Source organism: Sapajus apella, unplaced genomic scaffold (genome assembly GCF_009761245.1).
Source record: "Sapajus apella isolate SASKATOON/1434 unplaced genomic scaffold, GSC_monkey_1.0 scaffold150, whole genome shotgun sequence".
Lineage (NCBI taxonomy): Eukaryota > Metazoa > Chordata > Mammalia > Primates > Cebidae > Sapajus > Sapajus apella.
This window is the reverse complement of record NW_022437090.1, coordinates 168,353-184,946: the sequence shown is the minus strand read 5'-3', so window position 1 is coordinate 184,946 and position 16,594 is coordinate 168,353. Positions and strand designations below refer to the sequence as shown.

The following is a 16,594-nucleotide window of genomic DNA, read 5'->3' as shown; positions in this document are numbered from 1 at the left end:
TGCTGTCCTCTGGGCCTGAACACATTCAATTCTTCCTGCCGGGGAGATCCCTGGTTCCCCTGTCCCCGTCGTCCTCTCCTGGTGAGCTCCCAGTTATCCTTTAAGGCCCAGCGAGCACTCTGAGGGCCTCTGGGAAGCCTTCTCTGGCTCCCTGTGGTAAGGTTTCTGTTTCTTCCCCTGGATTCCAAAAAACCTTAAACATTTATTTAGTAAGAAACCATTATGGGTTGAATTGTGGCTCCTGAAAAAGGTTATGTTGAAGTCTTAACTTCTAGTGCCATAGTGCGAGACTCTGTAGCCTTTATAGACTAATCGAGTTAAAATGAGGTCATTTGGGTGGTCTGTAATCTAAAATGACTGGTGTCCTTATAAAAAGGTGAGTAGTGTTAGGCTAGGTTCTGTGGCTCACGCCTGTAATCTCAGCACTTTGGGAGGCTGAGGCAGGTGGATCACCAGGTCAGGAGTTCAAGACCAGCCCGGCCAACATGGAGAAATCCTGTCTCTACTAAAAATACAAAAATTAGCCAGGCCTGGTGGTGGGCACCTGTAATCTCAGCTACTTGGGAGGCTAAGGCAGGAGAATCACTTGAACCTGGGGGGCAGAGGTTGCAGTAAGCTGAGATCGCACCACTGCACTCCAGCCTGGGTGACACGAACAAGACTCCGTCTCAAAAAAAAGGGTGGGGGGGAGTAGTGTAAACAGAGAGACATCCACACAGGGAGAAGATGCAAGATTTGGGTGATGCAGCTGCAGGCCAAGGAGTGCCAAGGACTACTGGCGAATCACCAGCCAGGGAGAGGCAAGAACAGGTTCCCCTACGGGCTTCAGAGGGAGCACGGCCCTGCTGTGCTTGATCTTGAATTTCTAGCCTCCAGAACTGTGAGATGCTACCTTTCTGTTATTTCATATCACTCTGCTTGTGGTGCTTTGTAAGAGCAGCCCTAAGAATTGTCTTCTAAAAATTTGGACTAATCAATGACTAATACAGACATTGACCAGCTAGAGCTAAAACAACTCTCGACGTACGACCCTGGGTTAGACAGACACAGACAGTTGTTTTAATTGGTCTATGGTCACGATAATTGTAATAAATTTTACTACCTATCTGGACAGTGGTCCCCAATAATATCTCCTGTGGGGGCCAGGGCTTTGGCTTCCCAAAGGTTCACTGAAAAATCACTTAATGAGGCAGACTGATAAATAGGGGAAAAGGCATACAAATTTACTTAATATGCATACACAGGTACCTTCAGAATGAAGACCCCATAATAGAGGGGAAATTGTCCTTTTTTATGCTTAGGCTTAGCACACGATGGATAGCCATGCAGAAATAAGATCGGAGGGGAAGGGTTTGATCTAACGCCAACAGGCTGAGTGGGGAACCCAGACAGGCTTGTCTGTCTAGATTCTTCTTGGCCTTTCTGAGCAGTGTTCCTTCCTGCTGGGTGCAGGGCAGGCCCTCTCTAGAATCAAGGCCTTATGACCTATAGTCAAACAATGTAGGTCAGATAATTTCTTTACAGCCTGTTTTTACACAGAGTATTTTTAGGTTTTATGGCTGGCTTTCTGTGGGGGAAAAGAGGTTCTGGTTTCTATGACCCACCTTGGAGAAGACAATCCTAGTTTCTGTGGCGCCTCAGGGGACAGTGGGACTGAGGGATGGGGGCAGGAGAAAGTCAGAGAAAAACTTTTGCTTCTGACGCTGCTGCTGAGGCCTTCATTTTGGGGTATTGTTTTCTGGGCCCCAACAGTTCTCTCCCCCAAAGAGACTACAGTAAAGATTTAAACAGATTTCCAGTTATTTTTAGACGAGAGACTAATCTATGTTGGAATGTGACACTGTACTGAGACTGGCTTCAAGGTCAGAGCAACTGGCTGGCTTTATGTGGGTTACAGACATGTAAAGAGCTTAGCACAAAGGTAGGTGCAGAGCAGGTGTTCAAAGAACGGTAGCTAGCATTGTGATGGGCAAAGGGGGAAGGATGAACAGGGCTCAAGGGTCAAGTCAACCTGAGGAGGTGATTAACCCAACAAGTCTGAAGTTAATACATGGAGATGCAAGCCGGAAATGGAGTCCAGGGCTCCTTGGGCCAGAGGTGCCTCTGACTCCCCTGACTGGGTGGGACCCGGCACCTGTGGAGACCCATCCCTGGGAGCAACTGTCCAGTAGTGGCTCTGAAGTCTTCCAAAGGCTGAGCCCTATAGCAGGCTACAGGCTGTTGAAGGAAGCAGTCCCTGGAAAAACGAGTCTGCGGCCTTTTGTTTGCTGGAGCCAGCGCCAGCAACAGGCAGGTGAAGTGCAATCACGGAGCACCGTGGGGTGATCAGGTCATGGCCATGGCTGATCCGGCCACGCCAGTGGCCTGGGGTGAACAAAGCAAAGAAAAATGACTTCCTTCTGCTTGGAGCAAGAGAATCACTAAGCGTTTTGTGTTCCCAGGGCAAGAGCTTGCTAGTGGGCTCTTCCCTTGTGCCTTCTGCTGCGTGTGAAGATGGGAAGTAGGGCTCTGAGAAAGTAGAATAAAGGCTGAAAAGGTAACAAAAGGCCTTTTCTTTAATCGAATTGAGCAGAATATAAGTGTCTCTGAAAAATAAAAATATTCTGTTAAAAATGAGACTGTTCTGTCAAGAATTCTGATTTACTCATAATCTGTAGGAAGGGCCCCTGATGCCACGCCGAGATTGAGGAGGGATGAACAACAATAAAGATCAGTTGGGAGACTACCAGGTGGCTTTCAAAGATTTCTTTTCCCCCAAACTCCCCTACTAATATGTGACATGCAGTGTCTGCCTCAGAGCAGGAGGGGAGACAGGTAAAGTTTGATTTTTCATGTGGGGGCGGGGTTCAGAGCATTCATGGTACTGTAACGCTTCTTAATTCACATCACCGAATCTCAACAGGGTACCACTGAAACTCGGTGCAGGAGGAATCTTTGCTGTCTGGGACTGTTCACCCACAGCAATGGCCTACCCACCGAATGCCCAGCCTCAGCCCCAATCATCGTGAGAATCATCACAATGTGCCGGCTCTAAAGGGCCCCTACACATTTCCCAATGCCGACTTCCAGGAGGTGTGGAACAGCTCCTGGGGAGAAGTGCTGACTCACATATTCGGTGAGCCTCTATTTCCTTCTGCACATACCCCAAAATGACCTAATTAAAGCTGGTAAATGGACAAAGGGACCACTCACTGCTGTACATCTGGGTACACTGGTCTGTGTGTGCCTGAATGGGGGTACCAGTGACAGATACTGTGATTGGAACTGACGGTCACAGTGGGTTCAACGGTGGCCCCCAAAAGATATGTCTATGTCCTAACCCCAGAACCTGTGAATGTGACCTCATTTGGGGGAAAAAAAAGGTGGAGGACTTTCCAAATGTAATTAAGGATCTCAAGATGAGATCACTCTGGACTATCTGAGCGGCAAATCCAATGATAAGCATCCTTGTAAAAGAGACAGAAGAGAGGCACAGAGAGAGGAGAAGGCCGTGTGAAGATAGAGGCCAAGGGTGGAGTGAGGTAGCCACAAGCCACGAATGCCTAGAGCCACCAGAGGCTGGGAAAGGCAAGGAGGCGTCATCCCCTAGAGGCTTCAGGGGAACTGAGTCCCTGCTGGCACCTTCCTTTGCGACTTCCGGCCTCCGGAATTGTGAGAGAATCATTGCTGCTGTTGTAAGCCCCCAGGCTGGTGATAATTCGCCATGGCAGCCACAGACACCCGATACACTTGTTATGTACATCCTGAATTCGCAACACATGTAAGGGATCATTCTAAAAAAAAACTGATTGAAGAACGAAATAATAAAAGTGAGCATAACTTAACACCATGAAAGCATTCATTTTGAGGTGATAAAAGTCTCTAACAAGGACATTCAGCAAGGCAACCACTAGATTAAAAATAGAAACGAAAGCCCAGGAACCTGACTACCAATTTGTGGATGCGATGAATGTGAGTGCGCCTAGATCCACAGAGGCCCGGAACCCGCGTGTCTGCCTTCTGCTGGCCTCTGTAGGTGTCTGTGTGGAGGTGGGCCAGCCTGCAGAGCACACACAGGAAACGGTGTGGGGGCGGGGGGGGCGTGAAGAAGGAGGAGGTCCCTGTGAATATACCTTCTTAAGTATCATCTCGGCACTGGGCTGTGGTTTCCTGTTTGAACCCTTTCCTCTTATTTAGGGACCATTTTCATGCATGGGAGGCTAGCCTTGTGTGGTTCCATTTATTCTGTTTAGCGTAACCTTTCTGTCAGAAATGGCAACTTACCAGGACAGGTAACCTCCTCCTCCCTTCCTCTTGCACTGCGACTTTGGGCCCTACTCTAGCAGCATCTGAAGGAGGGTGACAGGGATTATTCCAGACACAGAGAGAAGCTGAACCAATGGTTTGTGGGCCAGAGACTGCTCTTCCAGGCACAGGGAGCTGCCGCCCTGGCCTGAAGAAGAGAAAAAAGAGGGAAACGGAGGAGAGGGAGAGTGGAAGAGGGGATTGAGGAGGAGGAGGCGGCGGCGGGGATGGTGGCAGAGAAGGAGAAAGAGGAGGAGGAGGAAAGGAGAAGGAAGGAAGGAAGGAAAAAAGGAAGGAAGGAAGAGAGGAAGAGAGAGAGAGAGAAGTAAAGAGAGAGAGAGAGAGATGTTCCGGTCATCTTGAGCTGCTCTAACAAATCACCCAGACTGGGTGCCTTAAACAACAGGCATTTATTTCTGAATAGCTCTGGAGCTGGGAGTCCAAGATCAAGGTACAGCAGATTTGGTTCTTGGGGAGGGCTTCCTTATTTATAGAGCGACACCTTTTCCTTCTGTCCTCACAAGGCGGGGGGGGGGGGGGGGGGAGGGATGTAGGGAGGAGAGGAGGGAGGAAGAGGAGGCAAAGAAGGAGAAAGAGGAGGAGGAGAGGAAAAGGAAGAAAGAAGAAAAAAGAAAGAGAGAAGAAAGAAGAAAGAGGTGGAGGAGCAGCAGCGAGAGTCAAAGAGCTGCCCTGTGTGGGCACGTCTGTGTACCGCTCTGCCACTTGTTTTCAGAGTGTCATCTTACCCTTTTCCCAGACAAGCAAATTAGCATGTTAGAGAAAAATATAATGATATGAGCCTCTGCTTGCTCCAGAGATTCAGAGCTCCTAAACAAACACAATTTCCTGTGAATATCAAACAAAAAGGAAATAGAAAATCCAAAAGAACAAAATCACTTTTTCATTGTTCTCTGCAACACCTGCCTAATTTCTTTTAGGTCCTAGGCACAGGGGCCAGTGCTTATTCACATAGCTTTTTACAACGTAGAGAAATCACCACAAAGCTACTACATCTATGGAGGAAAAAAGTGGAGAATAAAGACCAAAACATGAAATCAGCAGATATGCATGGAGTGACTATGTTTTGGAATCGTATTGCCATGTGGGCTGTGCCAGGGTGATTCGCGACAGCTTCTATTTGATCAGACACTGCTATGTGGGGGTGTTGGGATCTCAGGAGTGTTCTTGAGAAAGGACATGTGCTTGGCAAATCTGAAAGAGCTGGCAGAATTCTGAGTACTGGGAAAATGGGGAAAGGAAGATACAAAGATGGAAGTAGAAAAATCCTTCAAAGGACAATGCCAAGCTAGGAAAGGGGAGTGCGAGAAGTGAGGGGGCAGAGAGGAGGGGCTGCTCCAGGAGGGTCCCAGGCAAGGAAGGTGGGCTTGGAGTCCCACCTGGACACCCTGGACCCTGCATCCCCACACAGGCACTCTACAGCAAAGCTGTTCCTCTGCATGCAAACCCAGCGCCACTCCCACAACCTATGAGTGACATGAGATTGTGCTTTTTAAAGATAACTTGGGAGACTTAATAGAAAACACATTGGAGAAAGGCAAGAATGGATGTGGGGAGACGTTATGTGGCTATTACAGTGAATCAAATGAAAGGTGACAGTGGCTTAAATTGAGGTTGTAGCCACAAAGATGATGATGGTGACCTGTTCTCATAAGATCCATGTTTTCCTGTAGCAGCATGTGCCTCAAATTGTGAAGGTTCATTCATTAGTGTGAGTCCATGTCAGTCTCACTCTTGACCAGGAAGCCCTATGAAAGCAGGGAGCACCTGTGTTTTGGGATATACTAACACCCTAGGCTATGCCAGCATGGTGCCAGACACATGGGAGGACCCAATAAACATTTGTGGGGTGGATGATGGAGTAATTCAGAACCCTCTCCCAAATGATCTCATTCGCAGCCATGGCTTCAACCACCAGATGGTTGGACTGACCTCACTCAAATGTCTATGACCAAACTGGTTTCTTCCTCCAGAATTATGAATCCAAGGATCTACTCAGCATTTCCATGTGAAGATCTTAATGTGTCTCAATTGTCCTCCAGAGGTCCAAAACTGAGCTTGCGAACTCCCCACTCCCCAGTGAATTTCTCCTCCAGTGTTTTTCATCTTAGAGAATGAGACCCTGACCACCCAGACCAGGGATGCCATTATTCACACCTCCCTCTTCCTCATTCCTGAATCTCCTGTTATTACAAAAGCCTTTCATTTCCATCTCCTCAGTTCTATGGATTATAATCACTTCTCTCCATTGATTGCAGTGGTTAAGAGTGCAGGTTTTGGAAGTACATTGCCTAGGTTTAAAAGAAAGCTTCACCCCTTACTTGCAATTTGCTTAAATCTTCTGCTTAGTTTCCTTATATATAGTGGAAATAATAACAGTTTGTGCTTTATTGGGTTTTTTCGAGAAGTTAATAAGATAATTCATATTACTGCTTTCCAATGCGCTGGCTGCCATGACCACTACCACCATCACCATCATCAGTCACCATCACTATCACTCTCTCTATGGCTATAATCTTAATTTAAGCTACTGTCACCTCTCATTTGATTCACTGTAATAGCCACCTCACATTTCCCCACATCCACTCCTGCCTTCCTTCAATGCATTTTCCATTATGTAACCCAAGCGATCTTTAAAAAGCATGATCTCATGTCATTCATAAGTTTAAATTATATCAGTGGCTTCCCACAAGAGATGGAATAACAACCAAAATGGTTAACATGGTTCAAATAACCCAACTTCAACAATTCTTAGTCTCAAACCTGCTATGTGCCTTCCCACTTCAGGGCCTTGATATATACCGTTCCCTCCGCAGTGAACACTGTTCCTTTAGCCTTCCCTTTTTTCTTTTCCTTCTTGGTCAAAACCTCTCTTAAGTGTTCTGCCCCATCTCTGCACTAAAATTGTCCAAACGAAGATTATTCATGGCACCTGCTGCTAAAGCCATACACTTATTTCTAACCTTATTTGCTGTCCTTTCTGAGCATCTAACATAGCAAGCCACTATTTTCCTTAAAGCCCCCTCTGCCTTGAGTTCCCCACACTCTATTCTCCTAGTTCTCTTGCTCCTTTTTTGACTGACTCTTGTTTTTCCCTTCATTTGCTGCTCTTTCTGTATCAGCTTTTTAGAAGTCAATTTCCTCAGGTTTCCTACCTGGATCCTTTTTCGTTCTATTCTACTCATTCCTTCTGGGTGATTTTACCGATTTGCATGGCATCCATTGCATGACACCCAAATCTTGTCTCTAGATTCTTTTTCCCTGCTGAGGTCTAGACCCATGTTCCTCCATGGGGGTGTTTCATAAACACTTTAAACATAAGGCGCGTAAATGAAATCTCAGAACACCTTCCCTTTCTATTTGGATCTCAATGAATAGTACCAACACCCATTTAGTCGTCCAGGAAAAGCCTGAGTCATTTTTCTCTCCTTCCTTTCTTTCCTCCATATATCTAATCATCAAATTCTATTGACTCTGCCTCCTTGATGGACTCAATTCTGTTGACTTCTCTCTATTTCCATTGTCACTCCATTAGTCCAGGTCCTCATTATTTCCCTCTTGCGATGCGACCACAGACTCCTAACCCATCTCCCATTCACTGGTCTTTTTTTCCCTCCAATCCTTTTTTCTCTGCTGTCAGAGTTTAGGGGAAAAAAATTCCCTAAATGATTGTCCAGAGATCTAGTGGTATAGCTTTTGAAAGAAGGATTTCTGTAGGCAAATAAATTGCTTATTTAAGAAAATATCACCTCTGTGGCCCCTCTCAGTGACTGACCAGGTATATCAGACCATTTAAGGTTCTGAGAACTCTTGCTGCAAAACAATCTGTTCAGAACTGTTTAACCAAGCATTTCCCAATCTTTCTGACCACACATTCCCTTCCTGAGGGCATACTTCTTAACATCTTGCAGAACACCATCTTCCTGTTTTAAAACGCAAATCTGATCATCTTACTACTTTATTTGAAAATAAGACAGATACCTGGATAGACACCAAAAGATGACAATTCGCACTTTATGCTCTGGGCAGTTAGAAACACTTGGAGATTCCTGAGCTGGGTAATAACCTAATACCCACATAATCAACAGCCTCCAGTTGTGGGTGCTGCTATGTGCTTTGTGCTTCTCACCCATCACCTCCAATCCTTATGGCATGATGATCCCCGGGTGAGGAGGTGAGCATGACATCTGCGTGAGGAGATGGAAACCCAGATCAGTTAAGCATCAGGTCCCAGGCCACAGAACCAGTAAGGATGGAGTAGGACTTGGCAAGAAGTCTAGGTGGCTTTAAGGCTATAGCTGTTTGCAATAAACAGGCGACATTTTGCCTGCAGGGACATTGGGAGCAGGAAAAATCAAAAGGCTTGGACATATTCCTAGAAGTCAATCACTTCTGTTCTCCACCTCTTCCCCCCAACCCCAGATACTGCATCAAGCCATTCTTCTTAAGCCTGGGTCTCATTGCTTTTTCCGTAGGCCTATGGTGTACTTTCACCCCTTAAACATCCAGCAGGGTATCATACAACTACAGAAACATCTTGCCCCTGCTTAAAAATATGTGTTATTCCCCAATGCCTGCCCAGTTCCAAATTTCTGTGCCTGATATTGTAGGACCTTCATTCTCTGCTGTCAACTTTACTTTTTGATCTTGGCTTTAGATATTTTTCTAAATATAATCCATACTCCAGTCAAAATGAACTACTTACTATTCAGAGGCTTCCCTGTCTTTCTTCATGCTGTTCCATCCTCTTGGAAAGCCTCCTCCTGTCCCCAGTGTCACTGCTTTAAATCCTACCTCTTTTTCAGGACCCTTTTCACTGCTGACTCCATGAAGCATGTCCTAATCTGAACCAACCAGCTGCTCTCTGTTTTTCAGCACAAAAGAACAATGAGGTGCTCTTCTCTAAACTTGGAAATCAGGTTAACTTCTGAAAATTAAACTAGTAACATTCACAGTGGATGGCATCAGCTTTTTGCAATTATATACCCAAAGGAAGACTCATGAAGTGGATAAAGATATAGAAAAATGTCCTCCTGGAGGAAGATGACCAGGGCTTACTCCCAGGACACAGTTGTGCCTCTATGTCAGAAATCATAAGATGAGCAAACAAGGCCCTAATCAAATCAGTTACAGGAAACAGAGAGAGTCAATCAAACCATAATCAATGTTGATAACTGGCCCTGACAGTGACCTAATCAATTACACTGTGCTCTGGTTGTGGAAGAGCAGCATGAACTATAGCAGACAGAAGGCAGCCAGGATGTTGAGGCCAGGGTGCAGCAGCACTAACTAAAGGAGAAATTCAAGGAGTCTGGGGACACTGGCTTTCAGGACATGGGAAGTGTTGGCCATGAGCTGGAGATAGCTCATCCCATGTCCTCAGACCTGATTAGCTTTCCGGAAAGTTCCTGCTTCCTTTGTTCAAATTACCAACTAAGCAACCTTCTGAGAACCAATCTGGCTTTCCCTCCCATCATCAGAAAGGGGTGCTATGGGCAGAGGCAAGGTATGTCCTCAGTGTATCTACTCACGGGGATGCTGGGAAGATTTCATGGAATAATGTGTGTACAGGGATTGGCCCAGGCTCCACACCGTAATTGTTCAGTAAATGTAGGTGACTGAGATTAGCTCAGCATGGTGGAACTCTGCTTATGATGAGCATTTCACATACATTTGGTTAAGGCGAACTAGCGTCCTGAGGTCCAGGTGTCCTGATGAAGGTGGGTACCTGGACCTGCAAAACAGATGTTGTGATTCTGGGCAGGAGTGAGCAAAGGGATGTGTTACCAGGTAGGGCTCATCAACCCTTACCTGGCCCAAAGCGTCTCTACTTCATTATCATCCTCTAAGCGCCCATGAACGCCTCCTTCCACATGCTCAGCACACAAGTCTTAGACCAGTTTTGTTCTATTTTTCATGCAACTACTTGTGTATCTCTAATTTCTATTTCACCAGAGTGTAAATTCTTTGAGGATAGGAGTTTTTAAGTCCTTCACAGAGCTTCAAGTCTCATAAGTACTTGGTAAGTTGAAATGAATTGAATTAGAGGCAAAAAAAAAAAAATGGTCTGGGGTTCAAACAAAGACCACAACACGTCTTTCCCAGGTTCCTCGAGAAGCAGTATGCAGATCCCTGGAGAGAAGGCATGGTGATGCAGGCTGGGCACATCTCTCTGATGCCACCTCACCTCTTCCACCCAGGGGTGGATATGGGAAAGCCATGAGGTTGCAGGAGAGCTGCTCAGCTGCCCAGGAAGAAGACAGACGGACAGACAGATGGACAGAGCAGACGCCTTCACACTTACCCGGATCTCCGTCTGGACAGTGCATTTGACCAGTTTGAAATTCTTCCCGGGATTGAAGCTGTTGCTATAGAAGCAGACCTTGAGGATACGCACGTCTTCCTTTTCCACATCTACTGGTACCACCACCATGGGCTCTGCGGGGCCTTCAGGCCGGCGTAATGTGCCCAATTTTACTCGACTCAGGGGCTCGGACACCCCAGACATCCTCTCAGACAGCAGCTAAGACCGGCGCATCGCAGTCCTGCAGAGACAGCAGAGGGTCAGCCCTGAAAGAGCCCGCACAGGCCCACACACCTTGTACACCAGGAACAGCATCCATCGAGCTCCAAGACCGACACAAATGCTATATATTCCATACTCGCAAAAGCTCCCCTGCAAGGCACCTGGTTCTCTAGGCTGGGAAAGCTGCAGCGGGAAGGGGCAAGTTTCAGAAGCATCCAGGTATAAAACCCAGACGTAGAGCTTTCATGCCTGGGCTCTGTCTCCTGGAAGCCCTTCTCTCTGACCCATTCCTCCCTCCATACTGGCACCCAGGCAAGGGGCCCACACTTAGCAAAGGCAGCTGTGAGAGGAGGCGGTCACAGCTTGGTTCCAAGGTACAGCTGAGCAGAAAAAGCAAAGAGCGAGACAGTAGAAAATAGCAGGAGAGGAACAGGGACGGGGGAAAAGCCGAGAAGAAACAGAATGGGAGAACGGGGGTGGAGGGCCCAAGGGAACGGGAATGGAGAAGTCAGGAAAGGGCCCAGGTGGAGGGCCAAGCTGTCAACTGATGCCGTCCACCTCCACCCTCAGCTGCCAGCAAGAACTTTCAGGGTGGGAGGCCTCTGTCCGACGGGAACCCAGCACTTAGAACATCACTCATCACATGCAGAAGGATTCAAGAGGAACAGCGCTCTGTGCAGCAGCTCCGCAGGGAAGGGCATTCTGCACGTGGGAGGGAGGGCACCTAGAAGACCCAGTCCAGTTATAGCCTGGGTTAACACAGACATAGACGATGAGAATCCTAGGAATGTGTAGTTCACCTGGAATCTCAGCAACATTGGTCCTGGCCTCTAGATCCAGCACAACTCAGGAGAGTTTATCTCCTACTGATCTAAAGCAGGGAATGCTCAAAAGAAGAAGTGGAAGTTCTAGCTCTGGATGGGTGGCATCAGCATTGGCTCCATATAATCCCTGGGAAGCTTTCAGAAACCCTAAACCAAGCACTGTCCTCAGAGACTGCCATAAAATTGGTCTGGGTTGAGCACTGACATATTTGTTGCCCAGGATTTTTCCAATGTTTGGCCTGAGTTGGAAACCACTGTTCTAGAATGAGCTTAGCTCTTATCCTGAAACCCCTTCTTAAACAAAAAATATCCCCTTTCTAAGAAGAGACTGTGATTTTAGCGGGGGGATTCCTTTTTGACCCATCATTTAGTTGGGAGCAAAATGATGGAGTTGGCAACGTGAAAATACCAACATGGAGTCACATATTTGAAAAGTGGAATGAGAGCCTATATTTATTTATTTATACTGTACTAGATGCTAGGAAAGAAAGATTTAGATAGCCATTTGCTTCAAAGAGCCATTCCTTTTTTAAAAAGTGAATGTGTCTTATGAAGATGCAAAAAGAGGCAAGGATGAGAGGAGCTGGGCACGTCCTTCAGGTCAGGGGCAGGAGGACAATAGGCAGCACCAAGCACAGAGTCCACAGGGGTAGCAAAATGTAGCATAAGGCCTACAGAGAGAAGAATATGCATCTGCTTTTAGATATATATATTCTTATCTAAAAGATGTATATATTCTAGAAATATCTGTCTATTCTAGAGGTATCTGTACCATTTTCCAACAAACATCTGCTGGACATGTCCTGTGTGCCAATACTGTGCTATGTGGTGAAGATGTATTGCAGATCCCCTGGAGGAATCTTCCGGGCTCCTGGAATACCTCTTCACTACATAGGAATCCAGGGGAAGTCGTTTGAGAGGTAACCCCAGGAAACATCAGAGAAATGATGGCAGGGAGCGGAAAATGGTCAAAAGAGTGATCAAGTGAGTTATCACTTGGGAAACTGCAGTTTAACCATGCTGGGAACTCTAGGCCAGGATAGAATGTACCCCACCCAGAGAGGGAGGGATCTGGGGTATTTATACACCATTCTTAGAGTCATTGTTCCAGCACATCCAGCCAGTTCTACATAAGGGAGGGCTGAGAACATCCTCAGGCACAGAGGTGCAGAGCTGGCAGCAGGCGGGTGGAAGAGAGAACTGCACTGAAATGGGACGGCCCAGGGGGACAGAGGATCTCAGGAGAACACAGGTCTCAACTCCATGCCATCTTCCCTCGCACTCATCTTGCCTGTGTCCTGGTCCCAGCTCATTTTCTGACTGGCCTTAAAATCTTGTGCAAGTACCTTAACCTCTCACAGCCTCATTTTCCTCCCCTATGAAGTAGCGTAATGCTGCCTACCCTGTTTTCCTTACAGAAGGGTGGTGAGGATCAAGTCAGAAAACGTGAGTTAGTTCATTGTATCTGACCAAGTGGGACACCAGCGAAAGGCTTGATCATCATGACTATTTTCACTTGTCTTTTTTCCAAAATCTTGTCTGATGACCTGTATTCCCTGTATCTTGCTCCCCTTCTGCCTGTGCTCCAGAGGAAAAAAAAAATTCTACTTTGCAACACTTGCCAATTTCTGTGGTATAAAAATTCCTACCATAACTGACCTTCAGGTACCAATGCACATCACTGAACGCTGAGTTAGGAAGAGATGAGAACCACCTGCTGACTCCAGCTCCTGTTCTTGATAGCAGAACTTGCTCATGCCTCCAAATTTTGTCTGATTATTTGAATTCCTCATCAACAGTCTATCTCCGGCCTTTAATGATCACAAAATCCTCTGATGCTCAACTCATGAGCCAAAAGCCCTGCCCCTTTCTCCAGACCTTCTTCCTGGCTCTCCAAGCCCTGGCATTCATTCTGTCCTCCCTGCTTCCTGGTCTGCCCCAGACCTTCGGAGCAGAATCAGAGGTGGCTACATTTTGTGACACTAGTGAAAACCCTGGCTCCAAGCCATCCTGGGCTTTGGTTTGCCTCCTGGCCCCCAAATCTGCCAAAGTCAAAGTCAAAGAATAACAAACACAAGGAAATGGGCTCAAATTAAACAGGAAAAGTTCTGATTGGCTGTAAGAACTTCTGGGCCAAAATCTGCAAAGGGTACTACGGGAGGCTGGACAATCTCCGAGTTCTTAAGATCTTCAGGAAGAAAATAAATTATGTTCTTCCTGAATGGCGAGACATCGACCTGCCTGCAGGAGGGGGAAATGAAGCAACATTTAACTCCCTTCTAGATACACCAGGTTGTAACTGTACCTAGTACTATGCACCTGGCACAGGGGAGATGCTAGGGTTACAGAAACAAATATCGCAGGAAAACTTAACTCTTGCCCTTGAAGACACTGTAGGGTAATGTTACACATTTTGTATTCAATAAACAGCTTAGCCTCTGGGAGAGGTAGACACCAGAGGGGATGCTGGACATCCCAAACATAAAATGCATGGTCTTGAGAACTCAAAGTTCTGTTCCTGGCCAGGCACAGTGGCTCACAACTTTAATTCTAGCACCTTGGGAGGCCAAGGTGGGCAGATTACTTGAAGTCAGGAGTTCAAGACCAGTCTGGTTGACATGGTGAAACCCCACCTCTACTAAAATTACAAAAATTAGCCAAGTGTGGTGGCGCGTGCCTGCAATCCCAGCTACTTGGGAGGCTGAGACAGGAGAATCACTTGAACTCGGACGGCAGAGGTTGCAGTGAGCCAAGATGGCGACACTGCACTCCAGCCTGGGGAAAAAGAGCAGAACTCTGCTTCAAACAAAAAAAAAAAGTTCTCTTCCTGATTTGAGAGTGTGTGGAAAGGGGACCATTAGTCAGAAAGGCTGTATGATGTCAGAGAGAAGGCACATACATTTGACTCATTCAAACCTGGGTTTAAACTGCTGTCTTTGGGGCTGCCAAGCCATACAACTAGGCCATTACTCACAATGGACTTTGGAGTGTGGCAACATGGCCGCCTGAAGTCTCTGCCACGAACCCACTATGTAATCTGGAGAAGATAATCTCTGCAGGCCTCAGTTTCTTCCATTGGGGCATGAGGCCATTATTACTTCTCCTGCAGAATTTTCTGGAGGATCAGAGGTTACTTCTGTAAACTCCTTGGCACTTTCATTTTTTAAGTGTCCATGGCAGAAGAAAGAATTGGAAATATAATACTAAGACCCACTTTTTAATTTTTAAACTTAAATTTAATTATTATTATTTTTTTAGAGATAGGGTCTTCCTCTATTGTTTAGGCTGGAATGCAGAGATGTGATCATAGCTCACTACAGCCTCCAACTCCTGGGCTTAGGTGATTCTCCTGCCTCAGCCTCCCAAGCAGCTGGGACTACAGGTACATGCCACCATGCCTGGTTAAATTTTGTTTTTTTTTTTATAGTGATAGGGTCTCTCTATGTTGCCCAGGCTGGTCTTGAACTCATGGCCTCAAGTGATCCTTCCTCCTCAACCTCCCGAAGTGCTGGGATTACAGGTATGAGCCATCATGCCTGGCCTTTAAGCCTTACTTTAAAAAAAATCTAAACTGACATTCCACCAAGTCCTGCATTCCACCATGCACCTGCCCCACCTCCACAGATCACCCCTCCCTCTCCTCTGCTCCTGCACAGTCCCCTGCCTGTCCCAAGAGCACCACAGGCGCCTGCCCGTGGAAGGAGGCCTCCCAGGAGACAGTCAAGTGCAGCCCTTTGGATCTAGCAGAAGTCAGAATGTCACGAGACACACACTTTATTTCCACTCCGCCTTTGAGTCACTTCCCCTTGCTGTTTCCACATCAACAAGATGGAGAACGCAGCCCTTTCCTATTCCAAAGGCCTGCTGAGTACAGCCACTTAGCTAATTGGCAATGACCCTGCAGTCTCAGGGAGCTGGTCTTAGGTTTCTGGGCAAGGCTGGGCCCTGCTGGCTCCTCACAGCACCCCTCCCCAGCCCTCACCCCCTCACCCCTTGGTTCCTGCAGGGCTAGCATTCTGCCTGCTCCACGGCCCTCCAGTCCAGCATTCGCTAAATCCCCTTCCTCCTCCCCAAACCTTTCTCCCCATTGCCTTGCAGAGGAGGGAACCAGAAGGTTGTGATTATTGCCAGCTATAATTCAAAAGGCATTTGTTGAGACTCTACCACTTTTTCAGCTCCCCACCCCCGCACCCATTACCCACCTCGAGTCCCTCTGCTGCCAGCTCCCAGCAGCCCAGAGGCCAGCTGACTTGGTGGGGGGAGGGGGGTCTTAAATCCCTGCACCTTGCCAGATTTTTCTTATCTCCTATTTGACTTCTGGGCTCCACTCTTTCGTCAGTTCTTCAAAAATCAGACTCATCTTGCTCCTTACTTGCCAGGTCATGAATGACTTTTGGCTGTCCTCCTTTCTCCTTTCCTTCCCTCCTCCCTCCTTTCTTCTTTCCTTCCTTCTCTCCTCTCTCTGCCTTCCTATGTTTCAGGAGCCATAGCAGACCTGAAGCTATGAAGATAAACAGAAGAGGGAAGAAGGGTCCCATCTATTAGAACATAATCCAATAAAAAGAAAAAAGATAGAACAGAACAAAACACCCCAAAACAGCCACAGCCTGCTAAGGTCTCTAAGAGAAATCTAAGCATGGGGCCAGAGGAAAATGGAAGAGAATTTGCCTACTAGGCCTCAGGATCTCAGGAAAAAGTGACCCCGAAAGATCAGGAAACCCCATAACATGCTGCCTGCAGGGCTGGTGAAGAGGGTGGGCAAGGGGTCGCTGGGAAATGAGATCGGAAGGTGGCAATCTGCTAAGGAATTTTTGAACATCATCTATGGAAAAGCAAATTTTCATTTCAAAAATATAAATATGGCACAAGGAGACAGCACAGGCACGTGCTGAGAGGCCGCGGGGGCAGCAAGAATAAGTGCCTGGTGTGTGTTTGGACACTG

At 47.0% G+C, this 16,594-nt stretch overlaps 1 protein-coding gene across 5 annotated transcripts in view; it reads right to left on the bottom strand.

Annotated features, from left to right (window-relative positions):
* Positions 1-16,594, bottom strand: part of PTK2B (protein tyrosine kinase 2 beta) — a 131,132-nt gene that overhangs the window by 49,323 nt on the left and 65,215 nt on the right. For 4 of the 5 annotated variants that reach the window (XM_032265354.1, XM_032265359.1, XM_032265355.1 and 1 more), the window contains one exon: positions 10,607-10,847. In XM_032265354.1, the coding sequence (XP_032121245.1) occupies positions 10,607-10,810 (204 nt within the window). In that variant the 5' untranslated portion in view covers positions 10,811-10,847. Of the gene's footprint in view, positions 1-10,606; positions 10,848-16,024; positions 16,154-16,594 lie in introns of all 5 variants that reach the window. The other variant, XM_032265357.1, reaches the window with a different exon arrangement.